This window comes from Sorex araneus, chromosome X (assembly GCF_027595985.1).
Source record: "Sorex araneus isolate mSorAra2 chromosome X, mSorAra2.pri, whole genome shotgun sequence".
In the NCBI taxonomy this organism is placed as follows: Eukaryota; Metazoa; Chordata; class Mammalia; order Eulipotyphla; family Soricidae; genus Sorex; species Sorex araneus.
The window spans coordinates 160,795,926-160,822,913 of NC_073313.1; the positions used below are offsets into that span (position 1 = coordinate 160,795,926).

General features: G+C 51.5%; 1 protein-coding gene across 4 annotated transcripts in view; it reads right to left on the reverse strand.

Annotated features, from left to right (window-relative positions):
* Positions 1 to 8,507: 8,507 nt before the first annotated feature.
* The window catches only part of DNM3 (dynamin 3), a 272,517-nt gene continuing 254,036 nt past the window's right edge, over positions 8,508 to 26,988 (reverse strand). For 3 of the 4 annotated variants that reach the window (XM_055121453.1, XM_055121451.1, XM_055121450.1), the window contains one exon: positions 12,336 to 17,185. In XM_055121453.1, coding sequence (XP_054977428.1) covers positions 17,116 to 17,185 — 70 coding nt within the window. In that variant the 3' untranslated portion in view covers positions 12,336 to 17,115. Of the gene's footprint in view, positions 8,707 to 12,335; positions 17,186 to 26,988 lie in introns of those variants that run through there. The other variant, XM_055121454.1, reaches the window with a different exon arrangement.

Consider the following 26,988-nt stretch of genomic DNA (forward strand, 5'->3'; position numbering starts at 1 on the left):
CAGTAACGTCTCCATTCATCCTAGCCCTGAGATTTTAGCAGCCTCTCTTTACTCGTCCTTTCCAATGGTGCTGCATTGGAGGCTCTTTCAGGGTCAGGGGAATGAGACCCAGCATTGTTACTGGTTTGGGCATATGAATACACCACCGGGAGCTTGTGAGGCTCTCCCATGCGGGCAGGAAACTCTCGGTAGCTTGCCAGGTTCTCCCAGAGGGAGAACTAGGCTATATAAGATGTTGCACGGCCATGAAGCTGGAGCGATAGCACAGCGGGGAGGGCGTTTGCCTTGCATCCGGCCTACCCAGGTTTGATTCCCAGCATCCCATAGGGTTCCCTGAGCAGCACCAGGAGTAATTCCTGAGTGCAGAGCCAGGAGTCAGCCCTGAGCATCGCCGGGTGGGATCCAAAAAAAAAAGGACTAGATAAGATCCAAAATTAAAAACCAACTATTAGCAGTTTAAGGATGCAATGTTAGAAATATGGAAATAAATATGAAAAACCACTAGAAATCCTGAATTATCTCTAGGGAATGAGATTCTGGGTTGGGGAAGGATAGGGTAAAACTGCTATTTTTCATTATAAGCCATATATTAAAAATTTAAGATAGGAATTACCTTCAAAATATTTAACAGTTCTTAGTATTTAATTAAGAGCTAAGGACTTGAAATTAAATGCCTGATTGTGCTCCACAACAATAAATAACTGTCCCCACTCTTTTCCATACAAAGAGTCCTTAATGAATGCAAAAATCCTGGAGTAGGTAATCAAATCAGTGTTTCACTTTCATTTCATCCAAACTAAAATCAGATTTCCACCTAAGTACTGTCATACATTCAGCAGGAAGGCTGCTGGTGGACCGATTTAGAGCAGGATGTTTTTCTGGCTGTGTGTGTGTGTGTGTGTGTGTTTTTCTGGCTGTGTTTGTGTGTGTGTGTGTATGTTTTTCTGGCTGTGTGTGTGTATGTGTGTGTGTGTAAAGGTCCACGCTAAGGTTGTCCTTAGGAGCGAGAACAGGACAAACAGGCCAGCAGGGGGCGTCAGCGCCGCGCGTTTTACCGCCGTCAGACACGTGGGCAGGTAGGCACGCAGGCGGGGCACGACGCCACCTGGTGGACAACTGGAGTCACAGCAGGAATCCGGGCGTCTTGGGGACAGGAGGTGGCAGGAGCAGGGGCGCTTTGTGTTCGTCTCCTTCCAGAAGGCCCATTTCTCCGACTCAAGCTCCTTAACGACCATGATCCAGAGACTCTCAAAAGAATCTCCTAACTGAGCAGCTCCCTGCAGAGATTTCTCCAGACCCTGTAGCACTGTCGCACTGTCGTCCCGTTGTTCATCGATTTGCTCGAGCGGACACCAGTCACGTCTCCACGGTGACACTCGTTGTGACTGTTTTTGGCGTATCGAATATGCCACGGGGAGCTTGCCAGGCTCTGCCGTGCCGGTGGGATACTCTCAGTAGCTTGCCAGGCTCTCCGAGAGGGGCAGAGGAATCGAACCCGGGTCGGCCGCGTGCAAGGCAAACGCCCTCCCCGCTGTGCTATCACTCCAGTCCTTCTTCAGACCCTAGTTATCTAAAATTTTAGAATTCCAGGAGAGCTACGCCACAACCTCTTATGCTGTTTCTAACCAGCAATACGAAAGAGAGTCAGGGAGAGATTGTCTGCCATAGAGGCAGGGGGAGGGCTGGGATGGGAGGGGGGACACTGGGGACATTGGTGGTGGTAGATGTGCACTGGTGGAGGGTTGAGCAATTGATCACTGTATGACTGAAACTCAAACAGGAGAGCATTGTAACTGTACTCATGGGGGACTAATAAAATAATAATAAAATAAAATTAACATTCTGAATTAAAAAAATGTGATGTGAAGTTCATGCCCAATTCAACCAGCTTAATCAATGGCTGAATAAATAGCAGTACTCCTACATTATAAAATAGAAAAAAAATATTAAAAAGGCCGATTTCTGGGCCCGGGGCGAGAGCACAGCGGGGAGGGTGTCTCTCTTGCCCGGGGCTGACCTGGGATCCATCTCAACACCCATATGGTCCCTGAAGCCTGCCAAGAATGTCACAAGGCTGGAACTATGATAGCATAGCGGGGAGGGCGTTTGCCTGACATGCAGCTGACCGGGGTTCGATTCCCAGCATCCCATAGGGTCCCCTGAGCACCGCCAGGAGTGATTCCTGAGTGCAGAGCCAGGAGTCAGCCCTGAGCATCGCCAGGTGGGACCCAAAAAGAAAAAACAAAGTGTCCCTGAATGCAGAACTGTGAGCATTGCTGGGTGCCCCCAAACCAAACCAAGCCAATAAAGGGGCAGATTTCTAGGGGGGCACGTAGCGGTCCTTTCTCTGAAATGGGGGCGCGGCAGGCCAGCAGTCTGCCTGAGCAGAAAGCAGAGTGCCAAAGAGAGCAGAGAGCAAAGCGGGCGTTGTCAGCTGAGAGGGGGGCGGGGGGGCTGTGGCAGGAAGGTGGAGGGGGAGGTTAGTGCGGGAGCCGGGGTTCGAGAGGGTGGTGGCGTCTGTGCCCTGCCTACCCTCAGTGCTCCTGTGGTCCATCTTCAGGGGTCCCGGCCTTCTCCAGCAGCGGGAACAGCTCATCGGTGAGAGGTGACCGACACCAGTGGCCTGACATCTGGGGGCCCCCCTGTGACCCTCCGCTTCTCCCGCCACTGTGGACCCGGGCCCACGCTAAGTTGGCCTTCTGCTGGGTCTCGCCAGCTCTCCTCCCCCTCCGGGGTCAGAGGCCAGGATCTGGAATGTTCTGGAATATTTGAAAGTGCTGTCGGGTCAAGTGTAGTGGGTTCTAGAACTCAGAGGGGGCATTGGAGCCTGTGGGTCAGCCTAGGCCCCCAGTGCATGGCTGTTTCTGGGGAGAGGGTTGGGCCACACCCAGGGGGCTCAGGGGCTCCTTCTGCTTCTGTGCTTGGGCTGCCCCCAGCGAAGCCTGGGACCTGGTGGTCTGTCATTTGCATTTTTTTTTTTAATTTTGGGTCACACTCGGCAATGCACAGGGGTTGGCGGTGCCCGGGGACCCTATGGGATGCTAGGAATTGAACCCGGGTCGGCCGCGTGCCAGGCAAATGCCCTCCCTGCTGTGCTACCGCTCCAGCCCCCCCACATCTTTTTTTTTTTTTTTTTGCTTTTTGGGTTACACCCGGTGATGCACAGGAGTTACTCCAGGCTCTGCACTCAGGAATTACCCCTGGCGGTGCTCAGGGGACCCTGTGGGATGCTGGGAATCGAACCCGGGTCTGCCACGTGCAAGGCAAATGCCCTCCCCACTGTGCTACCACTCCAGCCCCCCACATCTGCTTTTTTTAAAGGGTTATTATTATTTTTTAGGTGTTGGGGCCACACCTGGCAGTGTCAGGGGTTACTCCTGTCTGCACTCAGGGGTCACTGCTGGCAGGCTTGGGGGACCCAGCGGGGTGCCGGGGACTGAACCCAAGGTGCATGCGAGGCAAATGCCCGCCTTGCTACCTAGAACCCTAGCCCCACACCCGTGGTCTAAAGGGCTGTTCTATAAGCGATTTTAGCCCATTCCATCTCTTGGGGTGCCATATTTTTGGGGGGGCCACACCCAGTGATGCTCAGGTCTGACTCCTGGCTCTGCACTCAGGTATCACTCCTGGTGGGACTCGGGGACCCTATGGGTTGCTGGGGATTGACCCGGGTGGGCCACCAGTCCCCTAGAGGGCAGGTGCTGGGGTCTCGGGAGTGTTTGGGGGCTGAGTGGAGGGACAAGGTTACTTACAAATGTGTCCCGTGGCCTCCGGCTCCACCCAGGGGCTCCGAGGAACCCACACTTGTTGGCTGTCTCGAGTGGGCCTGCAGGGCCACACTTAGTAGCAAGCCAGACACACGCGGCCTCCGCCCTTGGCTTTTTTTTTTTGCCTTTTTTTGGGGGGTCACACCCGGTGATGCACAGGGGTTCCTCTTGGCTCTGCACTCAGGAATTACTCCTGGCGGTGCTCAAGGGACCCTAGGGGACGCTGGGAATCGAACCCGGGTCGACCGCGTGCAAGGCAAACGCCCTCCCCGCTGTGCTATCGCTCCAGCCCCCCCTTGGCTTTTTTTTTTTTTCTCAGGATGCAGAGGCCGGAGCGGGGGGCGGCAGGGGGACCCCTCTCTGGAATCCTTTCTATCTCCGCCCGAGTTCCCCTTTCTCAAAACTCCTGGGCTCCGTCCAAGGCCTAAGCATCCGTGCTGTGTCGTTCCTGCTAGGCCCAGAGGACCAGCGTCACCGCTGCTTTGGGAGGAGACGGTCGGGCCAGGAGCCAGCCTGGGGGGAGGCACCACAGAAACCCCGCAAGAGAGGGAGCCCCAAGCCTGGCAAGGCCCAGTGCCTCTGGCTCACGCTCATTCACCCCGGGGGTCCCCATCTCAGGGGACCAGACGCAACCCACCTCAAGAACCGAAGATATAAATTGGTTTTACTCTGGGGTTGGGGGTGGGTGGGGGGAGTTCAGAGTTCAGACCTGTGTGATCCAAAGTGTCTCTTGCTGGTGAAGGGTATCTGGGCCCCCCACTCTCTGCGCTGCCTCTGGGACAGGCTGAGGTTCCGGGCAGACCCGGAAGCAACACTTCCCAACGGGTGGGTGGTTTCTCACTTTCTATATCTTCCATCTGCAGCTGCCAGTGGGAGGCACTTCCTTTTCCTTCCTTCCTTCCCTCCCTCCCTCCCTCCCTCCCTCCCTCCCTCCCTCCCTCCCTCCCTCCCTCCTTCTTTCCTTCCTTCCTTCCTTCCTTCCTTCCTTCCTTCCTTCCTTCCTTCCTTCCTTCCTTCCTTCCTTCCTTCCTTCCTTCCTTCCTTCCTTCCTTCCTTCCTTCCTTCACCTTTGAGTCACACCAGCGATGCTCAGGGGTTCCTCCTGGCTCTGCGCTCAGGAATCACTCCTGACGGTACTCAGGGGACCATCTGAAATGCTGGGAATCGAACCCAGGTCAGCCACATGCAAAGCAAACGTCCTACCCGCTGTGCTACCGCTCCAGGCACTCTTCCGAGTAGAGACTCTCGAATTCCTGTTCCGACCACACAAAACCTCCCCCGAGAGAAGTCTCGAATCTTCGGGAAGGCTTCGGGTCACGTTATTTGGCGAGATGGGCCACCTGCTGCTTGTGGTCACTATTTCACTTGGTTCGATTGAGGGGAAGTTGTTTGAAGTGAGAGCCTCGACGTCCAGGCCCGGGATGACCCTTCAGGGGCCAGTTATGGTCTAAAAAAGTTCTTTCTCTCCACGCTCAGAGATTCTGTTGGTCCGGCCCCAAGCATCATTCTCCTTGGGAGGAAAATTCTCCTTGCCTGCTATTTTTCCTCTGCAAAGACCCCCTTCCCTGGGCTTTGCCAAATGGAACATGTGTGGTTCTGGTTTTCTGGAGGCATGCTGAAATTTGTCTTACGCTGGAAACAGGCTACACTGAATCTGTGTGGGTTCTAGTTGAATCTCTGGCCCCTGGGGTGCCCTGGGGGTGGTGGTGGTTCTCAAACACCCAAAAGGGTGCCTGCTATGAAAAAATTAGTTGTATCTGTATCTTTTCTAGACACCCAGAGTTCTCGCTCTCTCTCTCTTTTTTTTTTTTTTTTTGCTTTTTGGGTCACACCCAGCGATGCTCAGGGGTTACTCCTGGCTTTGCACTCAGGAATTACTCCTGGCAGTGCTTTGGGGACCATATGGGATGCCGGGGATCGAACCCGGGTCAGCCACATGCAAGGCAAACGCCCTACCCTGCTGTGCTATCGCTCCGGCCCCTCTTTTTTTTTTTTTATGAAGGCTTTTTTTTTCTTTTTCCCAAGAGTTGCTTTAGCTATTTGTGGAGGCTTATTGTTCCATATGAATTTCAGGAGCGTTTGCTCCATTTCTTTGAAGAATGTCATGGGTATCCTAATAGGGATCACATTGAATGTGTACAATGCTTTGGGGAGTATTGCCATTTTGACAATGTAAATTCTCTCAATCCATGAGCGGGGGATATCTTTTCATTTCTTTGTGTCCTCTTTTATTTCTTGAAGTAGCGTTTTGTAGTTTTCTTTGTACAAGTCCTTTACCTCCTTAGTTAAGCTGATTCCGAGGTACTTGATTTTCTGAGGCACAATTGTGAATGGGATTGCTTTTTTCATGTCACGTTCTTCTCTCTTGTTATCTGCGAATAGAAAACCCATGGACTTTTGGGCATTGATTTTATAGCCTGCAACTTTACTACACAAATCTATTGTTTTTAGGAGTTTCTTGGTAGAGGTTTTAGGGTTCCCTTAGTATCATATCATCTGTGAATAGTGAGAGCTTGATTTCTTCCTTTCCTACCTGAATGCCCTTAATATCTTTTTCTTGCCTAACCACTATTGCAAGTACTTCCAGTACAATATTGAACAGAAGTGGAGAGAGTGGGCATCCTTGTCTTGTCCCTGATCTTAAAGGGAAGGCTCTTAGTTTTTCCCCATTGAGGATGATGCTTGCTGTAGGCTTGTAGCAGATGGCTTTGACTATATTGAGGAAGGCCCCTTCTATACCCATTTTGGTGAGAGTTTTCATCATAAACGGGTGCTGGATCTTGTCAAATGCTTTCTCTGCATCTATTGATATGATCATATGGTTCTTTTCTTTTATTGATATGATGGATTATATTGATTGATTTCCGTATGTTAAACCTTCCTTGCATCCATGGGATAAATCCCACTTGGTCGTGGCATATGATCTTTTTAATGAGTTGTTGAATTCTATTTGCTAATATTTTGTTGAGGATCTTTGTATCCGTGTTCATCATGGATATTGGCCTGTAGTTTTCTTTTTTGTGGTGTCTTGTTTGCTTTTGGTATTAGGAAGATATGAGCATCATAGAAACTGTTTGGGAGGGTTCCTGTTTCTTCAATTTCCTTGAAAAGCTTGAGAAGAACTGGCAATAGGTCCTCTTTAAATGTTTGGAAGGATTCGCTAGTGAAACCACCTGGACCTTCCCAAAAGTTTTTAGGAAGACTTTTGATTACAGTTTCAATTTCCTTGATATTAATAGGACTATTCAGGTATTCCAGGTCTTCTTGATTCAGCCTTGGGCGATTATAGGAATCCAGGAATTTATCCATTTCTTCTAGATTCTCTTGTTTCCTGGCAATCAGATTTTCAATCATATGATCTTTTGAATTTCTTTGGTTTCTTTTGTGATATCCCCCCTTTCATTTCTGATTCGGTTTATTAGGGTTCTCTCTCTTTCTTTGTGAGTTTTGCTAGTGGTTTATCAATCTTGTTTATTTTCTCGAAGAACCAGCTCTTGGTTTCATTGATCTTTTGGATTGTTTTTTGGGTTTCCATGCCATTGATTTCTGCTCTAAGTTTTTTTTTTTTTTTTTTTTTTTTTTTTGCTTTTTGGGTCACACCCAGCAATGCACAGGGGTCACTCCTGGCTCATGCACTCAGGAATCACCCCTGGCGGTGCTCAGGGGACCATATGGGATGCTGGGATTTGAACCCGGGTCGGCCGCGTGCAAGGCAAACGCCCTACCCGCTGTGCTATCTCTCTAGCCCCTCTGCTCTAAGTTTTATCTCTTTCCTTCTGCCTGGTTTGGGCTCCTTTTGTTGGTCCTTTTCTAAAATCTTGAGCTGTGAAGTTAAGTTATTTATGTGGGCCCTTTTTTCCTTTCTGAGAAATGCTTGCAGGGCTATAAATTTTCCTCTTAACATGGCTTTAGCTTCGTCCCATAGGTTCTGGTAGCTCATGTCTTCATTCTCATTTGTTTCCAGGTACTTTTTGATTTCTTCCTTGATTTCCTTCCTGACCCACTCATTGTTCAACATTTAGTTGTTTAACTTCCAGGTGTTTGATTTGGTTTTCTGCTTCTGTACATGATTAAATTCTATCTTCAGTGCATCATGGTCTGAAAAGATAGCTGGTACAATGTCTATCTTCTTGATTCTGTTGAGGTATGTTGTGTGGTCCAGGACATGGTCTATTCTGGAAAATGTTCCATGTGCACTGGAAAAGAATGTGTATTCTTTTTTTTTTGGGTGGGGGGGGGGCGGGATATAAAGTCCTGTATAGATCTATTAGCCCTCTCTCTTCTATTTCTTCTGAAGGTTTTTTTCTCATTTTCTTTTTTTGCTTTTTGGGTAACACCCAGTGATGCTCAGGGGTTCCTCCTGGCTCTGCACTCAGTAATCACCATCCCCTGGCGGTGCTCAGGGACGATACGGGATGCTGGGAATTGAACTCGGGTTGGCCACAAGCAAGGCAAACGCCTTACCCACTGTGCTATCGCTCCAGCCCTGACACCCAGAATTCTTTCTTTCATCCTTCTCCTCTTCCTCTGGACAAGCAAGCATATGACCATTCTCCACAGAATAGTACTGTAAAATGCAATGCTTGAAGAAGTAAAGATCAATCTTTTTTTTCCCCATTTAAATACTTTAAAAGATCAATTCTGTATTTCTCACTGAACGTGTTTTGGCTGAGGCTCACACTTATACCCGGGTTTTCTTTTTCTTCTTCTTTTTTTTTCAAAAAAGAAAAGGGGGCATAACACTTTTTTTATAGAGAATAAAATTTATTTTTATTTTAGATATGGATCAAAAATAAAAGTTTTTATGTACATCTGACAGAGAGTGCAAACGGAAGGCTTTTAAATACCGGGGAGAGATGCGGTGTTGGGGGTAAGAGGAGATGGATGGATGGGTGGTGGGGGTTAGGATGGTCTTCCTGGAACAGCAGGAGGGGGTCGCCTGCGGGAAACAAAACAAAACAAAACAACAAAAATGAAAAGCACGGATGCGGAGGAAGCAATGCTCAAATTCTACCCCAGAGGAACAAGTGAAAGAAGTCCCAGAGAGTCCACTGCAAATCACACAGACAGGCAGTCCTGCAGGGGGAGGGGAGGAGGGGCCTTGTCGGGGTCAACGGCCAGTTCCCACGACCCAGACCAGGCCCCCCGTGGGGAGCCAGGGGTGAACCCCAGAGCCGGCAGATCCTCCATCCTTGAGTGCACCTGCCACTTTGCCCAAAGGCTTTCACATACGTGAGAGTGTCAGAGGGCCGGAGGCACTGGACAGAAAAAGAGAACAGGTGGGCATTTATTTTTAGTTTATTCTTTTGCTTTTTGGGTCATATCCAGTGATGCTCAGGGCTGACTGCTGGTTCTGCACGCAGGAATCACTCCTGGCTCCATAGGTGTTTGGGGGACCCTATGGGATACTGGGAATCGAACCCGGGTCGGCCGTGTACAAGGCCAACGCCCTCCCTGCTCTCCTGTTGCTCGGGCCCCAGGTGGGCATTATTTTTAAGACAAGACATCAGGTGAGCCATGGGGTCACCACGCAGTCAGTCCCGGGGCCTGGATCTTGGAGGACACATTCTGTAAACAGGAATCCCGCCCGAGATGTGTCTGCCTTTCCAGAGAGAGAGGAACGAGGGTGAGGGTGGAGAGAGGGGTGCAGGGGCGGGAGACAGGCCCGGTCTGGGGGGACCCCAGCACTCTGTAGAATTCCCCTCTGGCTCAGAGCGGGGCACACCTATGGCTTTGCAGGGTGGGAGAGATTTGGGGTTCTGCATCTTTCCTTCCCTCCATGGCCTGGCTGGCCTCTATCTCTCTCCCCGCCCTCCCAATGTCCCCCCCTGGGTGTCCGTCTCATGCCCACAGGCCCCTGCTGATGGCCCACTGCTGGAGGAGATGCCCCCCGCCACACTCCCACATCCTCCGACATCACGCAGTTTCCCCGACATCGTGCAGTTCCGCTCCAGGAGAGGGGAAACTGTGCCCTGCCAAGAGGCCCACTAACACTCCCCCCTCCCGGGGCCGGACCACCGCGACGGCCATATACTCACTCTCCTCTGAATGCCTGTCACACTCAATGAGTGGAACAATATAGTCTACGAGAAACACAAACACAGACACGGCTTTCCATTCCATTGTCTCAGGCAGTGGCCCAGGGCCCGGAGCTGCGGGGCCCCGGGTCAGAAAGCCAGTTTTCCCCCCTGGCCCGAGACCAGCCGGCCCCAGGAAGTGGGGACCATCCCCGCCCCCCACCATCGAGATGATGGAGGATTTGTTACTACGGGGACCAGCCTTTCGACTGTGGGGGGCCCCCTTGCAGGCTGAAGCTGGAGCGGCCGGGGAAGGGGGGGTCAGGAACGGGTCTCCCTGGGGTTCTGTGGAGAAAGTGCAATTAAATTGCTGTCAGGCCGGCCAAGATTGATCACCTGCCCAGCGACAGTGCTGAAGGAGGTCTGGAGACTTGGATGACCTCAGCAGGGAGGGAAGGCGGAGGCGGGGTTGGGGGGGTACAGGGTGGGAGGGCGGCCATCAGGCTGATGCCAAGCCCTGTGTGCTGAGGACGGTTCCTGCACGCAAGGCGCCTTCCAGGTAGAGCGCGCTGGGTCAGAGCCAGGCCTGAGCTGTTCGCCTCAGCTCTGTGACTTTGGAGTTTTCCAAAGGGGGCTCTGCCTTGGCAAGTTTGGGGGCCGCGGTGTGGCGCCAAGGATGGGACTCAGGCATGTGTTAGCATGAGACCCGCGTCACTGAGCCTCGGTTGTTGGCTCCAGGCCTCGGAGGGCTCCTGTGGTGATTATGATTGTGTGGGTGTATGTGTCTGTGTGTGTGTTGGGGATGGGTAGATTGTGTATCCAGAGTCTTGTGTGTGTGTGTGTTGGGAATGGGTAGGTTGTGTATCCAGAGTCTTGTGTGTGTGTTGGGAATGGGTAGGTTGTGTATCCAGTCTTGTGTGTGTCTGTGTGTGTTGGGGATGGGTAGGTTGTATATCCAGAGTCTTGTGTGTGTGTGTTGGGGATGGGTAGGTTGTGTATCCAGTCTTGTGTGTGTGTGTTGGGGATGGGTAGGTTGTGTATCCAGTCTTGTGTGTGTGTTGGGGATGGGTAGGTTGTGTATCCAGAGTCTTGTGTGTGTGTGTTGGGGATGGGTAGGTTGTGTATCCAGTCTTGTGTGTGTGTGTTGGGGATGGGTAGGTTGTATATCCAGTCTTGTGTGTGTGTTGGGGATGGGTAGGTTGTGTATCCAGTCTTGTGTGTGTGTGTGCGTGTTGGGGATGGGTAGGTTGTGTATCCAGAGTCTTGTGTGTGTGTGTGTTGGGGATGGGTAGGTTGTGTATCCAGAGTCTTGTGTGTGTGTATGTGCTGGGGATGGGTAGGTTGTGTATCCAGAGTCTTGTGTGTGTGTGTGTATGTGTGTGTGTGGTGGGGAGGTTGTGCACCCAAAGTCTTTCTTCCCTTCTGTCCCAGATGACTTAGCAGTTTGAGTTCTTGAGATTTCTTCTCCAGAACCTGCGTGATGCTGAAGGGTGTGAAAGGCAAGAGCTAAAAATTGGGCCTCTGTTGGGACAAGCTCCACAGCAGACCGCAGGCCCCTGCCTGGTTAGCATATCTGAATGCTCCAGGCCCGTGTTCTCCGTGCGAGCAAAACCTGCCTCAGCCAATCACTTGGCACACGACTTTCTTTTCCTTTTTATTTTTATTTTTTGCTTTTTGGGTCACACCTGGCGATGCACAGGGGTTCCTCCTGGCTCTGCACTTAGGAATTACTCCTGGCGGTGCTTGGGAGACCCTATGGTTTGCTGGGAATCGAACCCGGGTCAGCTGCATGCAAGGCAAATGCCCTCCCCGCTGTGCTATCGCTCCAGCCCCCAGACTCGACTTTCTTAACGCTTCTGAAAGACATAACTTTGTCACAGAACTGTGACTTCTGTTACACCAAAGAGTCCGGCGGAGAAGCGAGACTCTGGAGAGAGAACCGAGCGCATATGATATGGCTCCCTACCGGCGTTACGCCCTTGTCAGAATTATTTCCCTAAACCCACACATTTGCTAAATAAGGCCCATTAGAGAAAACTATGCAGTGACCGCCCCCCTCCGTCCCCCGCCCCCCACACACATACAAGCAATGCAAGTGCTCAGTAGGTACCTGTCCTGATTCCCTTAGCTAGAAATACACACGTCTGCTGGGCAGGGCAAGGTGACAGGGACGAGGAAGAAATGATGGCGGGAAAGGGCGAATCTACAGCAACAACAGTCTGCAGCTTTTCCACGACTCGCTCTTCCTGGGATCCTGAGCCCAGAGGGAAAGTCCAGGGCTGGGAGCCCCGCTGCCGGTAGAGGGTGAAGGCAGGGTCCGTAAGAGGCCTGTCCCCAAAGCTCCTGGAACAAAGTGTCAGCCTTGCTCTGGAAACGCAGGGCCAGGACAGAAAGGGAAGGATAGGGCAAGATTCCCCCTCTCAGCCCTCCCTAATGCAGCACCCCAGAGAATAAACTGAACCAGGCCCCAGCTGGGAGGGAAGGAGCTATCCGAACCCCCAGGTCTCTGGCCTGACCGAGAAACATCTCCAAGAACCAGGAGGGGGTGGGCTCAGGCCGTCAGAGATCATTTATTTCAGGTCAGAAATACAGTTTCACATTTTCACAAGAGGTACACGAGGCCTTCGAGAGGGACACGAGCCTGGGAAGTGGCTTCCAAAATGACCTTCACAGAGTTCATCCATGTGTCCACATGAAAACACCCGGATAAACGCCAGGAAGACAGTGGAGAGAGTATTCGGGCTCGAAGGAATGAAGCAGTCAGTAGCCGAAGACAGGTTTTGCATGCGTCCACAGTTGCTTCATTAAAAAAAAATCAAATCAAATCAAATAAAAAAGAAAGCTGAAGAAGGAGGTTACTCAGAAAAAAAGGAGAGCTCGAGGCAGACGAGAGGCCAGGCTGTGCAACACGAACTCAGACAAACGCACGGAACTTCTCCACGCTGACGGGTTCGACAGCAGCTAACAGGACAGGCTAGAAGCGCGGACTGAGCACAGTCTTCCACGTGGTACACAGTGTGCAGAGTTCGAGAGTTCGAGAACTGAAGGGTGAGCATCAGTGAAGGAGCAAGAGGAGCGTGCGGAAGCGTAGACGGGAGAGAGGAGTGCAGTGTCAGCACGTTCTTCCTGAGGTGTTGCTGGGATACGTGTCCAAGGCACACGTGGACAAAGAGTCTCACACCAGCCCTGCACGCGTCAACACACTCCTAAGGGTGTTCCAGCGTGTTGTACCATATGACTATAGAAGTGTCAACCAGACAGGACCACAGGGTGGAGCAGGGAACACTGCTGAGGTGCTAGAGGGATGGGGAGTAGGAAGCAGTGAGCCGGAAACGGTTTCCTTCCCCCGACACTGAGGCTTGACAGAACTGTGAGGTGAGAGTCTCACGAGCGCTTGGCTTCTACAGCTCAGAGACCCACAGCGGAGACTCTCAACGTTCAGAAAGATTCCTGTCAGCCTCCCATCTCCTCAGATTGCTCGAAAAATGAAAGCCAAGTGAAAACGTGGCTGATGGCTTCTTTCCCTGAAATTTTTAGCAGATTTTCCGAGGGGGAAAAAAAAACAACACAGCTATTTTCGTGAGATGGCTTGTGAGAGTATCCCTCTACTGTACTTTTTTTTTTTCAAATTATGATAGAGAAAAAGTGGGACTATATGGACCAAATTAGGATTTTTAGGGTCTAACAGAGCAATCCCAGAACAATTTATAATCCCAATTGGTATCTTAAAAATTAGGCCACCAGCTCAAATCCTTCTCTTTTTTTTGCTTTCTTTTGGGAGGGGGTCACACCTGGCGATGCACAGGGGTTACTCCTGGCTCTGCACTCAGGAATTACCCCTGGCGGTGCACAGGGGATCCTATGAGATGCTGGGAATCGAACCTGGGTCGGCCGCATGCAAGGCAAACGCCCTCCCCGCTGTGCTATTGCTCCAGCCCCAGCTCAAATATTTCTTAACCACCTGTGGAACTGTCAGTGGAAACTTCTTAGCTAGCAGTGCTGTGGATTTAAGTACAAATGGCTGAAAGATGTTACTGCTTCATATCTCACCAGGGTAATTCTGACCTCTGGGCCTCTTAAGAATGAATACAATTTGGAGAAACTTCCACAGACTTCGTTTGTCTGTTATCTGCAACAAGCCACTGTAGTGTTCACATAATACAACAGAGCTTCCAACGTGACCTCTTACATTAGAAGTTTGACAAATAAATTTGAACATACAGAGACAAAGCACATGTATACACCCATATTAACATCCGTACCGATAATACGTACATATGTACAGTAACAGACAATCACACCCATGCTTGTGGCATTTTAACAAGTGCCTTGAAGTCTATCTACCCAAAGGGGCACAAAATACATATATTTACAGAAATGAGCTCGCTATGTGGTTACAGCATACAGAAAGACACATGCATAGAAAAATCTCCGTTGCACGCAGAAAACAGCAACATTTATCACATACTGGTATTAGGTCCCATTTCATATTTGAGAATTATGGCTATGGCCTACAGGGGAAAAAATGTCACAAAATTAATCTCTATGACTACTTTGAAACTCTAGGTTCGGAATATTTCTAGGTATTGAAGAGGAACTAGTCTCATTGTCATGTTTGGACGACAGTGAGTTTGTATCTGGGTATAAGTAGGCAGTGTTCTCAAGTCACAGGACGCAGCTAAAAGCAAGACACAGAAGTGTGATCTCGGGAGGGATTTCCGGAAGCGAGATAGATCTGCCCTAAACCGACACGAGCTCAATAACACAGCGCTGTGGATTAGTGGCTAAGTTGGTTATTCCAGTGAGTTAGTAAGCATGCAAGAGTTAACAGAGCCAGGAAGAGCCATTTGCCTGTTTATTTTCCCAGATCCTGTGATGGCCCTGTATCTACTGCACAGTGGGTAAAAAAGGGCCACAGACCCTGCAGAGAAGGGGGTGGGGGACACGGAAAAAGCCCGTTCGGCGACATCCCCACCTCTCGTCCTGACACCAATGCTGCGTGCGCACCACGCATTCAAGACCTTCAACTTCATCCCGCCCCTGTGTCCTCGGAGACGCAAAGCCCTTTGGAAACGGATTGATTCAATTCAGGTAGGGTAAGAGGAGCCGCTGAATCACCTCCAAACAGAGCTGCCAAGGCTCCAGGGGGAGGCTCGGTTCTCTTAGAAATAACCCGCCGGGAAAGTGAAACAAGAAGCCGCCTAGCAGAGACGACGAGGGGGACAGAGAAACCCCAGGGTGACCGGGTGTGAGCAGGACCGGGAGGCGACAAATGCTGTGGCCAGGCCTGCCTCAATCAGCTCAGTGGAAAGAAACTTGAGGGAGGGGGAAAAAAAAAGAAAAACTCTCATTTTCTTTGACATGGTTTATGCTGATCTAAGAACACGCCAGTGGTTATCCACAATAGTTTCCTTGAACAGAAGGAAATTTTTGAAATGCAGCAAAATGCAAAACCACGCTGAGCACAGAGCCAAGATCTGTTAGCAGCCTATTTCAGGGAACTCAGAGCAAAGAAGAGTGAGGAATCCTGAGAGGCAAATTGGTGAGATCTCACTGTTGCTTACTCATTTTTATTATGGATTCTTACTGAGCCTATTTCCACGGACTGGTGGCTCTCGAAAACACAGTTCAGACCCTGCACTTCTGCTTTATTCTCAAGGAGTCTTTATTCCCGCCCCTCCCCATGGAGGAAAAAAAAGAAGCTACGAAAAGACTTTAGGGCTCACGTCTAGCTCAAAAATGCTGAAACCTTCTTTTGGTAAATATTGTATTCTCTAATTTTCACTTAGGGGAAGTGGGGTGAGCAGTAGTAGCCCTTTCGAGTAAGTTCACTGCAGTGCCATTCGCCTTGGCAAGGTCCCGTTTTAATAATCGTGAAACGCTTTTTTTTTACTTCGTGCTTTATGGGGGTCTGCGCTGGGTATAAACGACACAGGAAATTAAAGTGAAGTTCACATACAAATCACGTTCGCTGCTTTCAAAGGGAGACGTTTCGGTGGGTGAAACCTGATTTACTTCTGAAGACTTATGAAATAGTGCCGTGGGACCCCCCCCCCCCCCCCCCCACTCTCCAGAGCATCCTGGGGCCGCGTCTGGGAAGAGTTAGCAGACAAAATTCCAGTTGCCTTCCGGCTGTTTCCTGCATTCTAGTCAACCGTAGGAGGTAGTCCCAAACTTAGCCTCGGGCTGAACTATTAACCCCCCGGGGCTCAACTGCTGGGGGCTGTTTTGGAAAGCTTAGAAAGTGAGCAATTTGCATTAGGTCTGAATATCATCCTACAGTTTGCAGGTAGGAGCCCCCGGGAGAAAGCGAGATGGACTAGCTTACTTGAGCAGGAGTTGAACTTGGCCCAGTTCTGACCGCACGAATTGCCCTTCCATCCCAAATCCGTTTGTGAAGGGGTGGGGGCACCCAGCGTGAGGCTCGGGGTTTGCTAGGAGAGAACATGACTTTCCACCTATATGACAAGGTTGATACGTTTCCCCCACCAGGGAATTCCATATTAGCAGGCGAGAGAGAGTGCCTTGCGCACCCATCCAATGAACAGATGCGTTAGCTGAAGGGTGTGTCAGAGTAGCGTGAGCTCTGGGTCAGGATGAAAAAATAAAAAATAAATGAGATCTTGCTTAAGTCAGCCGTCATGGGGCACCCACGAGGAGGCGACTGTTTCAGGGAACAAGAAAGGGACACCATAGCCGCTTCGGGAGGGAGGTGTCAGCTACTGCGTCTGCCTTGAGCCGTGTCAGCAGCCACGCCTGACTCAGACACTAGCTGAGCCTGACGGGTAACCAAGCCGACTTTTCTGCTCCTTCTTGAGCCCCCTTCTCGCTCTGCAGATGCCCGGAACCGCCTTGGGCCTCTGGGAAAAAAACGCTTTCCTTCCTGTCCGGATGTTAGGGAGTCCCGATCGGAACAGGGAACCACTTCTGAGCAGTTTGTGACACGGAAACGGAGGCTCTGATGGAGGGAGGGACAGGGCTAGGGGCCCGCGTCGGTGGCAGCCGGGGTGGGGTGGGAAAGTGACATTCGCCACTGCAGCTCGCCTCGCTTTGAACGGGGGGGGGGGCACCCTTTTCGGTCACCCGGGAAGTGTGTCTGACGTGGGTTCAAACAGAAGCCAAGGGCGGGCCACTGGCCACCTCGGGGGGGCCCCAACCGTTTCCAGGGGCCCAGCCCGAGCCACGGCGTGAGGGGGCACGTTAGTGAGACTGGTTACTTGCTAACTGAGGTCCACGTGGGGGACGACTCACGACTTCACGGCCGAGGTTATCAAACAGGTCACCTTGGCGGGATTCGTTAGTGATTAATTTGGCCAGGCCAGTCGCTTCGCTTAGTCTAACAGGGAGGACTCTAGTGGGCGGGTTATAGTGGGGCGAGTTGGTGACGGGGGTGGTCTCCGGCTAGAGAGAGAGAGAGAGAGAGAGAAAGAGAAAGACAGGTGAAGAGGTAACTGCAGACAGCCCCGCAGAAGGTGCCCTGGGAACACCCATGCGCATGCAGGGACCGGCGAGGGCAAGGGCGGCAGTTCCAGCCGTGTCCTCAGGGGGGCGCCACCTCTGTCTCCCCCAGCCTTTAGCACTGAGACGGGGCCTTCTTCCCAGAGACACCTTTCTCCAACCCAAACCTGGAGGAGAAAAACCCTTCTGGGACTCAGCAGTGGGGGACTTAGTCAGGGGCCTCCATGCAGAGGGGACAGCTAGTCAGAGGGGACAGCTAGCCATGCAGAGGGCACCCCTAGTCAGGGGCCTCCATGCAGAGGGGACAGCTTTACACTCGCCCGTGTCGTGCCAGGGCAGTGGACCCTGGCTTTCTTGGCTCAGACCCCCTCCCTGGGCCGTCTCCAACGCCACCCCCACCTCAGCTCCCAGAGTTCACCTGGTAAGCGCACCCCTCCCCCCACCCTTCCTAGACGTGACTCCAGCGTCCCCAGAGGGAATTTCCAGGACAGGGACCCTCATTCTGTACTTAGTGTGCGGCATGATGTGGCGAAAGACCTCACAGGAAGTGGCAAACAAGAAAATGCAGGATCCAAAGGTGTCCGGCCCGGTTAGCGCATGGGGCCTTGGGCCAGTGGACAAGAGGTCAGGAAGGCAACGCAACCCAGTGGTGGGGGGGAGGGGATAGGGGCCGAAGTTTCCCACCAAGGCAGAATCACATCTTTTTTTCTTTTTTTGGGGGGGGGGTTACACCCAGCGATGCTCGAGTTACTCCTGGCTCTGCCCGCAGGAATTACTCCTGGCGGTGCTCGGGGGACCCTATGGGATGCTACGAATCGAACCCAGGTTGGCCGTGTGCAAGGCAAATGCCCTCCCCGCTGTGCTATCACTCCAGCCCCTATTTTTCTTTCTTTCTTCTTCTTTTGACTTTTTTGAGTCCCACCTGGCGATGCTCAGGGGTTGCTCCTGGCTCTGCACTCAGGAATCCCTCCTGGCGGTGCTCGGGGGACCCTATGGGATGCCGGGGACCGAACCCGGGTGGGCCGCGTGCAAGGCCAGCGCCCTCCCTGCTGTGCTAATGGCTCCGTCCCCAGCTTCACATCTGTCTGAGTGGGAACTCACCAAGGGCGGATCCTAGGCTCAAACCACGACATCCACCACCGCCACATGAACTGAACTTGCTCAGGGTCTCGTGCACGCAAGGCCTGTGCTCTGTCACTGCGCCGGGGGCTGGGTCAAAGCCAGCCTTTCCCCGGTGCAAGAGGACCCGTGGTTTTAGACTGGATGTCACTGGGAAAGTATGAGCGTATTTCATCAGCGCGGAATGTGAGCGGAGAACACGGGCGGAAAACAGCCCTGTTGTGATGGTCCAAACGTATAATATTCCGGACCAATTCGTCTCGGAGATAAACAGGAGTGCACAAGCTCGCCGGGCCCCCGTTCTCGCCACCCTGGTTGGAACATCTGGCTTGGTGCTCGCTCCGCGGGGACCATACCCAGCCCCATCCCCCCTGCGGCTGCCGCAGAGGCCGCTCGAGGGAGGATGATGTGTCTGTCTGACTCTGCTCCGTTTACGGCTTGTGGAAAGAATGTCCTGATCACATCCACGCAGGAAGGTTTGCAACGGGGCAGGAGAGGGAGAGGGGGTTCCCGTGGCTCTTCAACCTGCTGACCTAGGGCTGGAGCGATAGCACAGCGGGGAGGGAGTTTACCTTGCATGCGGCCGACCTGGGTTCGATCCCCGACATCCCATGGGGTCCCCCTGAGCACCGCCAGGAGTGATTCCTGAGTGCAGAGCCAGGAGGAACCCCTGTAGCCGGGTGTGGCCCAAAAAAGCAAAAAAAAAAAATCCCTGCTAACTTTGGGGGTGATTCTGAACTTGGCTCCAGGTGAGCTCACCCTGCATTCTCTCCAGCCTCAGGGGGACTGAGGAGGGGACACTCTCAGAGCTGGGGGTGACAGGACAGTCCCTGCCTGCGACTTCCTGACCACAGTGAGGAGAGACAGCCTGCCACCCAGAATGGAATCACACCTCTGGAAATCAGGGGTGTGAAGTTTTCACCCCGGGGTGGAAGGTTCTGGAAGGCAGGGAGAGTGGGGGGCAGGCTGGCCTTGCAGGGAAAGGCAACAGTCAGCAGGTGGGAGGGGAAAGAGCCGGAGAAAACACCGCCCGTGTAAGAACCCTCGCAGCACTTGGCTCTTTGCAACGGTAGCCGCGGCGCGTCCGCTCCAAGCCCTAACTCAGAAAGCAGAAAACCTGCAGGATGTAACTCCAGCTTGAGCGCCCTATTTAAAATTTTAGAATTCCTGGAGCACGCGGCCATGCAACATCTCATACTTCACGGCACGGATATACCAAAAGTAGCACACCACATCGGATAGGGTGAGAAGCAGAAGGTAACTGATCGGGCCAGAGAGATAGTACAGTTGGTAGGGCGTTTGCCTTGCACGCGGCTGACACGGGTTCGATCCCTGGCATCCCATAGGGTCCCCCAAGCACCGCCAGAAGTAGTTCCTGAGTGCAGAGCCGCAGAGCCAGAAGTAACCCCTAAGCACCACTGGGTGTGACCCAAAAGGCAAAAAAAAAAAGAAAAGAAAAGAAAAGAAAAAAGAAGGCAACTGATCTTGATTAAATATATATATTAAATATATATTTATGATTAAATATATTATATTGATTAAATATATTATATATATATAAGCACACCTGGCTCAACCTGTAACAATATGTTAGTAATCTCTACAGGGTGTTTTTTTTGTTGTTTTTTTGCTTTTTGGGTCAAACCTGGCGATGCACAGGGGATCCTCCTGGCTCTGCACTCAGGAATTACTCCTGGCGGTGCTCGGGGGACCATAAGGGATGCTGGGAATCGAACCCGGTTCGGCTGCGTGCAAGGCAAACGCCCTACCCACTGTGCTATCTCTCCAGCCCCTCTACAGGGTCTTAATGGCCCCAGGGTGAGATACAACAATCTCCACACACTTTCCTTTCAGGGAAACTTTTTGAGATCATTTCTCATGGATGACTCACACCACCAAGCAACACAAAATTAATTATTTAGCATCTGCCTGTGGGGCAGGCTTGGATGGTGGTGGGGGAAAATTCCAAATAATGGTGGTGGGAAGGTGTCATGGCAGTGGGCTTGGTGTTGAAATAGTGAATGAAATCTGTTACTGTGAGCAAATTTAGAAAGGTAAGATTTAAAAACAAACAAAACAGGGGCTGGAGCGAGAGCACAGCGGGGAGGGTGTTATGCCTTGCTCGCGGCCGACCCGGGTTCGATTCCCAGCATCCCATAAGGTCCCCTGAGCATCGCCAGGAGTGATTCCTGAGTGCGGAGCCAGGAGGAACCCCTGAGCATCTCCGGGTGTGACCCAAAAAGAAAATAAATAAATAAAATAAAAGCAAACAAAACAAAAAGAAAACCTCCAGGGCTTCTCAGCTGGCAGAGACCTGTGGCCTTAGGCCGGGAGACTGGGCAGTGGGAAATGAGGTTTAGTCCCCCTGCACCGGATACCCACGAGGTGTGGCCCTGGAGGGCCCCTGGGGCCTCAGCTGCTTCCTGCAACGCCTGCCCCAAGCACATCACGGACATGGGCGAAGCAGCTGGTCCTGGAGCACGGCCCAGCAGGGCAGACTCCAGCACATGCCTGAGTGTGCCCTGGAAAGCCGTGGAAGGTTCCAGAAGCCAGGGAGGCCCCAGGCCCTGTGACCAGTCTGTCTGTGAACCAAGCGTGACTCAGAGCTACATGGTGTGCACGGAGTCAAGTGCTGACCCCGGTGAGGACAGGGCGGTGCCCAAGCCCTCCGTTCCTAGTGAGGGACACTTCCGCCTGGCTACAGGCAACGTCCTCTCGAAACGAGCTTCTGAAGGAGCCTTTGCACTGGCCTGGGAGCTGCAATAAAAATGGTACCATGGGGCTGGAGCCATGGTACATGTGCCTTCCATGTGGCCAACCTGGGTTCGATTCCCAGCATCCCATAGGGTCCCTTGAGCACTTCGAGGAGTAATTCCTGAGTGCAGAGCCAGGAGTAACCCTTGTGCATTGCTGGGTGTGACCCAAAAAGCTAAAAAAAAAAAAACAAAAACCAAAAAAACCCCACAAAGCCTCCAAAAAACGGTACCACGTATCATGCTGAGTGAAATGAGGCAGAAGGAGAGGGACAGATATACAATGACTGCATTTATTTGTGGGATATAAAAAATTTTTTTTAAAAAACCCAGTATGAAGCTAATATCCAAGGCCAGGAAAAATGGGCCAGGAGGACTGGTCAATGGTTGGGAATTACCACCAGGGGGTGGGGGTGGAGGGTATTAAGATAGAGGTGGGTCCATATGGCAATACTAGTTGGAAATGGATCACTCTGGACAAGACCTGAGTGGTGAAAGCAGATAAAGGGATCTACATGACAACCTTTCAGCATCTGCATCACAAACCGTAATACCTAAAATGAGAGAGAGAAAGAGAGAGAGAGGGAGGGAAGGAGGGAGAGGAGGAGAGAGAGAGAGAAAGAGAGAGAGAGTGGGAGAGAAAGAGAGAGAGGGAGGGAGGGAGAGGGAGGGAGGAAGGGAGGGAGGGAAAGAGAGAGAGAGGGAGAGGAAGAGAGAGGGAGGGAGGGAGAGGGAGTGAGGAAGGGAGGGAGGGAGAGAGAGAGGGAGGGAGTGAGCGAGGGAGAGAGAGAGAAAGAGAGGGAGGGAGGGAGGAAGAGGGAGGGATGGAGGGGGGGAGGGAGGGAGAAACAGAGAAGGGGGGAGGAGAGAGGTGCCAGCCATAGAGGCAGGCTGTGGTAGGTAGGAGTTGAAGGGTGATGGGAGGGAACCTGGGGACACAGGGGCTGGGAAATGACACTGGTGGAGGGACGGGTGTTGGAACCCTGTAGGACTGAAACACAACCATGAACAGCTCTGTAAGGGTCTATCTCACGGCGACTCAATAAATAAATAAATAAATAAACGTACCATGGGGCTGGAGGGGAGGGATGAACTCATGGGCAAAAAGCTCTAGGCTGGGCTGCAGCAATAGCACAGTGGGGAGGGCGTTGGCCTTGCACGCGGCCAACCCGAGTTCAATTCCCAGCATCCCATAGGGTCCCCTGAGCACCACCAGGAGTAATTCCTGAGTGCAGAGCCAGGAGGAATCCCTGTGCATCGCCAGGTGTGACCCAGAAAGCAAAAAAAAAAAAAAAAAAAAAAAACCCAAAAAACAAAAACAAAAACCTCTAGGCTGCTTTGGGGGGATCTTCATGAACGTATTTTTTTAAAAAATGGGAAATGCTGTCTGCAAGAGAGGGTTCCCTTGGGCTATGAGGTCTGCAGGAGTCAGAGCACGTATGCTTTCTCTCTCTCCCTCCCTCTCTCTCCCTCCCTCTCTCTCTCTCTCTCTCTCTCTCTCTCTCTCTCTCTCCCTACTCCCTCTCTTTCTCTCTCTCTCTCACACACAAAATTTCCTCCAGTATCTTTTGCACTGCCTCTCCCCTGCAAAAAAAACCTCTCTCATCTCTCATCCACAACACACACACACACACACACACAAACTCACATTCACAAACACATATATACCTGCACTCTCCTGTGGCTCATGCTTGCCTCATGCATTCCACACATGCATACATGCACACATCAGACATACACACACACACACACACACATACCCCGATCACATAGTCACATGTACAACACACATACAAGTATGTAAGCACACCTCAACTGGAATACAAAGAATTTACTTTGGGGAAACATTGACAAGCCTATGAACTTAACAGCCACGGGGCCTGGGGGCTAAATCTTGCCAGTTTGGACAGTTTGTGGGCGTGGGGTGGACGTGCAGGCATCCAGGAGAGCTGGAATGACTTCACCTGGAGGAAATTTTCAGCCGATCCCCTTTCATCTTGTGCCAATAAGAAATCAAGCTTTTTTTGTTTTACACCTTAATGTAATGCCCACATTTAAAATTTTTATACAGGCTTCTACAGAAACGTTAACTAGAGCAATTCAGACCCAAAGTGACTAAATAAAAGCTCGTCTAGACGGAAAAATCTATGAGAACCATATGTCTTTCCGGCATCTGTCTTACAAAAGCTGCAAAACGGGCTGGAGGGGCCGCTCACCAAGCGGGCTGGGAGAGAAATGCCACCATGCTGGGAAGGTCTGGGACGTGCCAGAAGGTGGCAAGTGGGTTTGGGACACGAGGCACCCTCAGTCTCCCGCATCTGTCAGCACAGCCAAGAGGACCCGAGAAGGCAGGCAGCACTTCTGATCCCATTGTTCCAGAAACATCTACAGATCATGCCAAGACTCCATCTCACCCACAGGAACTGGTTTTGTGGCATATGGCAGGTGGATTTGTTTTTTTTTCTTTTTTCTTTTTGGGTCCCACCCGGCGATGCACAGGGGTCACTCCTGGCTCATGCACTCAGGAACTACTCCTGGCGGTGCTCAGGGGACCCTATGGGATGCTGGGAATCGAACCTGGGTTGGCCACATGCAAGGCAAATGCCCTCCCTGCTGTGTTATTGCTCCAGCCCTGGCAGGTGGATTTGGCCAAGGGGCAGGACCCTCTGCCTTCCTCCCGGTTGCTTCATCCTCCCGGCTGCCCAGCGGGGCAGGTGTGCCCACCTCAGAGGCAAAAGGGAGCCAGGGTCCCATCAGGAGTACGAGAAGCATGCGGTTCTGAGGAACGTTCTAGAAGCTCACTCTTCAGATTTCCCCGTGGCTGCTCTTTGAACTGGGAATAGTAGCTAGCACTGCCTTTGAAACTCGAGCTACCCTGACATCTCAAAGGGCACTTTTATATATTTATTTAAGTTTTCTAAATTGAATCACTGTGAGATGGACCCTTACAAAGTTGTTCACAATTGGGTTTCATCACACAGGGTTCCAACACCTGCCCCTCCACCAGGGCACATTTCCCAGCACCAGTGTCCCCAGGTTCCCTTCCGTCACCCCCCCCACCCCCTGCCTGCCTCTATGGCAGGTGCTTCTCTCTCTCTCTCTCTCTCTCCCTCCCTCCCTCCCTCCCTTTCTGTCTCTGTCTCTATCTCTCTCTGTCTCTCTCTGTCTCTGTCTCTGTCTCTGTCTCTGTCTCTCTCTCTCTCTCTCTCCCTTTCTTTTGGGCATTGTGGTTTGCAATACAGATATTGACAGGTTATCAGGACTGGTAAAGGGATATTCAAAGGGCACTTTTATTTATTTATTTATTCATTCATTCATTTATTCATTTATTTATTTTGCTTCTTGGGTGACACCTGGCGATGCTCAGGGTTTACTTCAGGCTCTGCACTCAAGAATTACCTCTAGTAGTGCTCAGGGGACCCTATGGGATGCCGGGGACCAAATCTGGGTCGGCCGTGTGCAAAGCAAATGCCCTCCCCGCCAGACTATCGCTCCAGCCCCCCCAAAGGGCACTTTTAAAGAGAGTATCAGTCCATCGAGAACACATGTACACTAGAATGGCAAACTTTGCATTGTCCGGGGTTATCTTATCACTTAGAAGACAACCAATCATCGCAGGAGAAAGGGGTTAGGGGAAGTGAGGTACTGGATGAAGGCGGGAAATCTCTGAGCTGGAATCCAGCAATGAAAGCAAGGGCCACTACTGCCAACGGTCCTTCAAAGACGAGATGCCTCAGAACGAGTTAATAGACATGTTAGTGTTCAGGTATTAAGGCACGAGATAGTCACAGGGAAAGACAGAAACAAAGGGAGTGACCACATCAATCTCCTGGGCATCTGAGCCGGCCGGATTCTGTCCACTTAGCCCCACAACCAGCATTTCCCCACCAATCATGGGGAGTTTTCTGACCGACTTCTCTCAGAGCTGAAAGAGCAAAGCCACCTTCTTCCACGTGCCCGATGCGTTACCCAGAGTTCTATCTAGTTCGACTTCAGGAAAGTTCAAACAGTGGTTCCGAAAGTTAACACACCCACCAGGGCTGTCTTTTCCACCCGAGAGGCAATAATTACGGTAGAGCTTGCCTCACGTGAAATTTTATTTTAGCTATTAAAATACTTTCCAGTACAGCTAAGCAGCAAAAGAGAGATTCCGGTTGTTTTAGAAACGAGTGAACATTTTCCTTGGTTTTTTTTTTTAGGGTGTTATCACCATGAACGGCGGATTAAAAGGAGGGCTGGCTGTAGACTTTCTGTGGAAGGCCGTGGCACATGGTTCTGAGGGGATATTTGCTGGACGGAAAATTTTCCCTTGGTTCTTGAGGTTGGCTTTGAGATCACCCTAGTGGGTAATCTTAAAGAAAAAATTTTAAAAGATTCACTTGGTACAGAAAGAATCTTAGCCCTCTCCTAAGTGGAATAATTCCGTTTTAGATTATATTTTCTTTGGTTTTAGATTAGTTTTTCTTTGGGCTGAAAAACTAACTTAAGATCGTATTCCCGATCTCTCCTGAATTCCTGCTGGAATGTAAATGGGACGCCCAGGGGACCCAAGGAATCGCACCAACACTGCCTCAGGGGACTCAAACCACACACAGGGGTGTGTGGGCACAGTGGCCCGAGGACTAGGCTCCCTTCCCAAGCTGCATTCACAAGCTTCCCGGCACCTTCTCAGGCTGCCTCTTGGCCCCTGAAGAATGTTCTAGAACTCCTCATAGAAGTTCCGGTCGCATGTGGGGGCCCACCAGCGGAAGCTCATCTCTAAAGCTCACAGGAGCACACATGCAGAGAGAACAGTGCCTAGTTTTTGGTGTTGATGTGAATCTGGGTTGTGTGTGTGTGAGGGGGGAGGGAGGGCGGTGTCTCGGTAGAGATTTGAGAGAATCTGTCCTCACTCCTGAAACCAGCAGGTGTGCCACGTGATTGGATAGGTCATAGGTGTGACTTGGAATTCTATTTGCCATTTTGGATTCAGTATTGGGGGGGGGGGCGGGAACTGCAGGGAAGTAATCTATAAACGTGGGCTTGTGTTGTAATTCATGCTAGCCAATAGTTTGGGTTTTTTTGTTTTTTGTTTTTTTTTTTGGGCTTTCTGGGTCACACCCAGTGATGCTCAGGGGTTCCTCCTGGCTCTGCACTCAGGAATCACTCCTGGCGGTGCTCGGGGGACCCTATGGGATGTGCGGGATCGAACTGGGTCTGCCGTGTGCAGGGCAAATGCCTTCCGAGCTGTGCTGTGACTCTGGCCCCGTGAGCCAATTGTTTTAACTGCAAAGTCAGAATAGGCACTTCCTGGTGTTCATGGGAAGATTAAAGAAGAGCGTTTGGGCATGGAAACGCTTGCTGGGGCTAGGGTGGGGGTGGGGGGTCTGAGAGGGTGTGACGAGGAACCGGTGACCGCTGCCCCAGCTGTGGGGGGGCCAAGGACCACCTCAGGCTTCGGATGCGCCTCTCAGCAGAACCCTGCCGTGTATTCTCCAAGGGGCGCGGGAGGGAAACCCCATCATCCACTTACGGGCAACGTGGCGTCAATACGCTCAGCGGATTCTCCCAAACCCCAAATCCTTCCAACACCGCCTCCCAAGCCCCGCACTCGAAAATACTGGCGAGAGCCGGAGAGTAATATTCTTGTGGCCGGAGCGTTCGCTAGGCCTGATGGAATCCATTTGGCAAGGAAAGGGTGTCTGTAGGGAGCCATTTTACAAGCCCGGCTCTTATCCTCTAGTCAAGCGGAGGCTTACTTGGGATTCCTGTAATAAGGTCACCACTGCTGACCTTACTGATCTTATCAGTTCGCCATTCCTCTCTCACTAGCCAATGCCCATGCCTGATCTGCCCAACGCCCATGCCTGATCTGCATTTTACTATTGTTCCTAT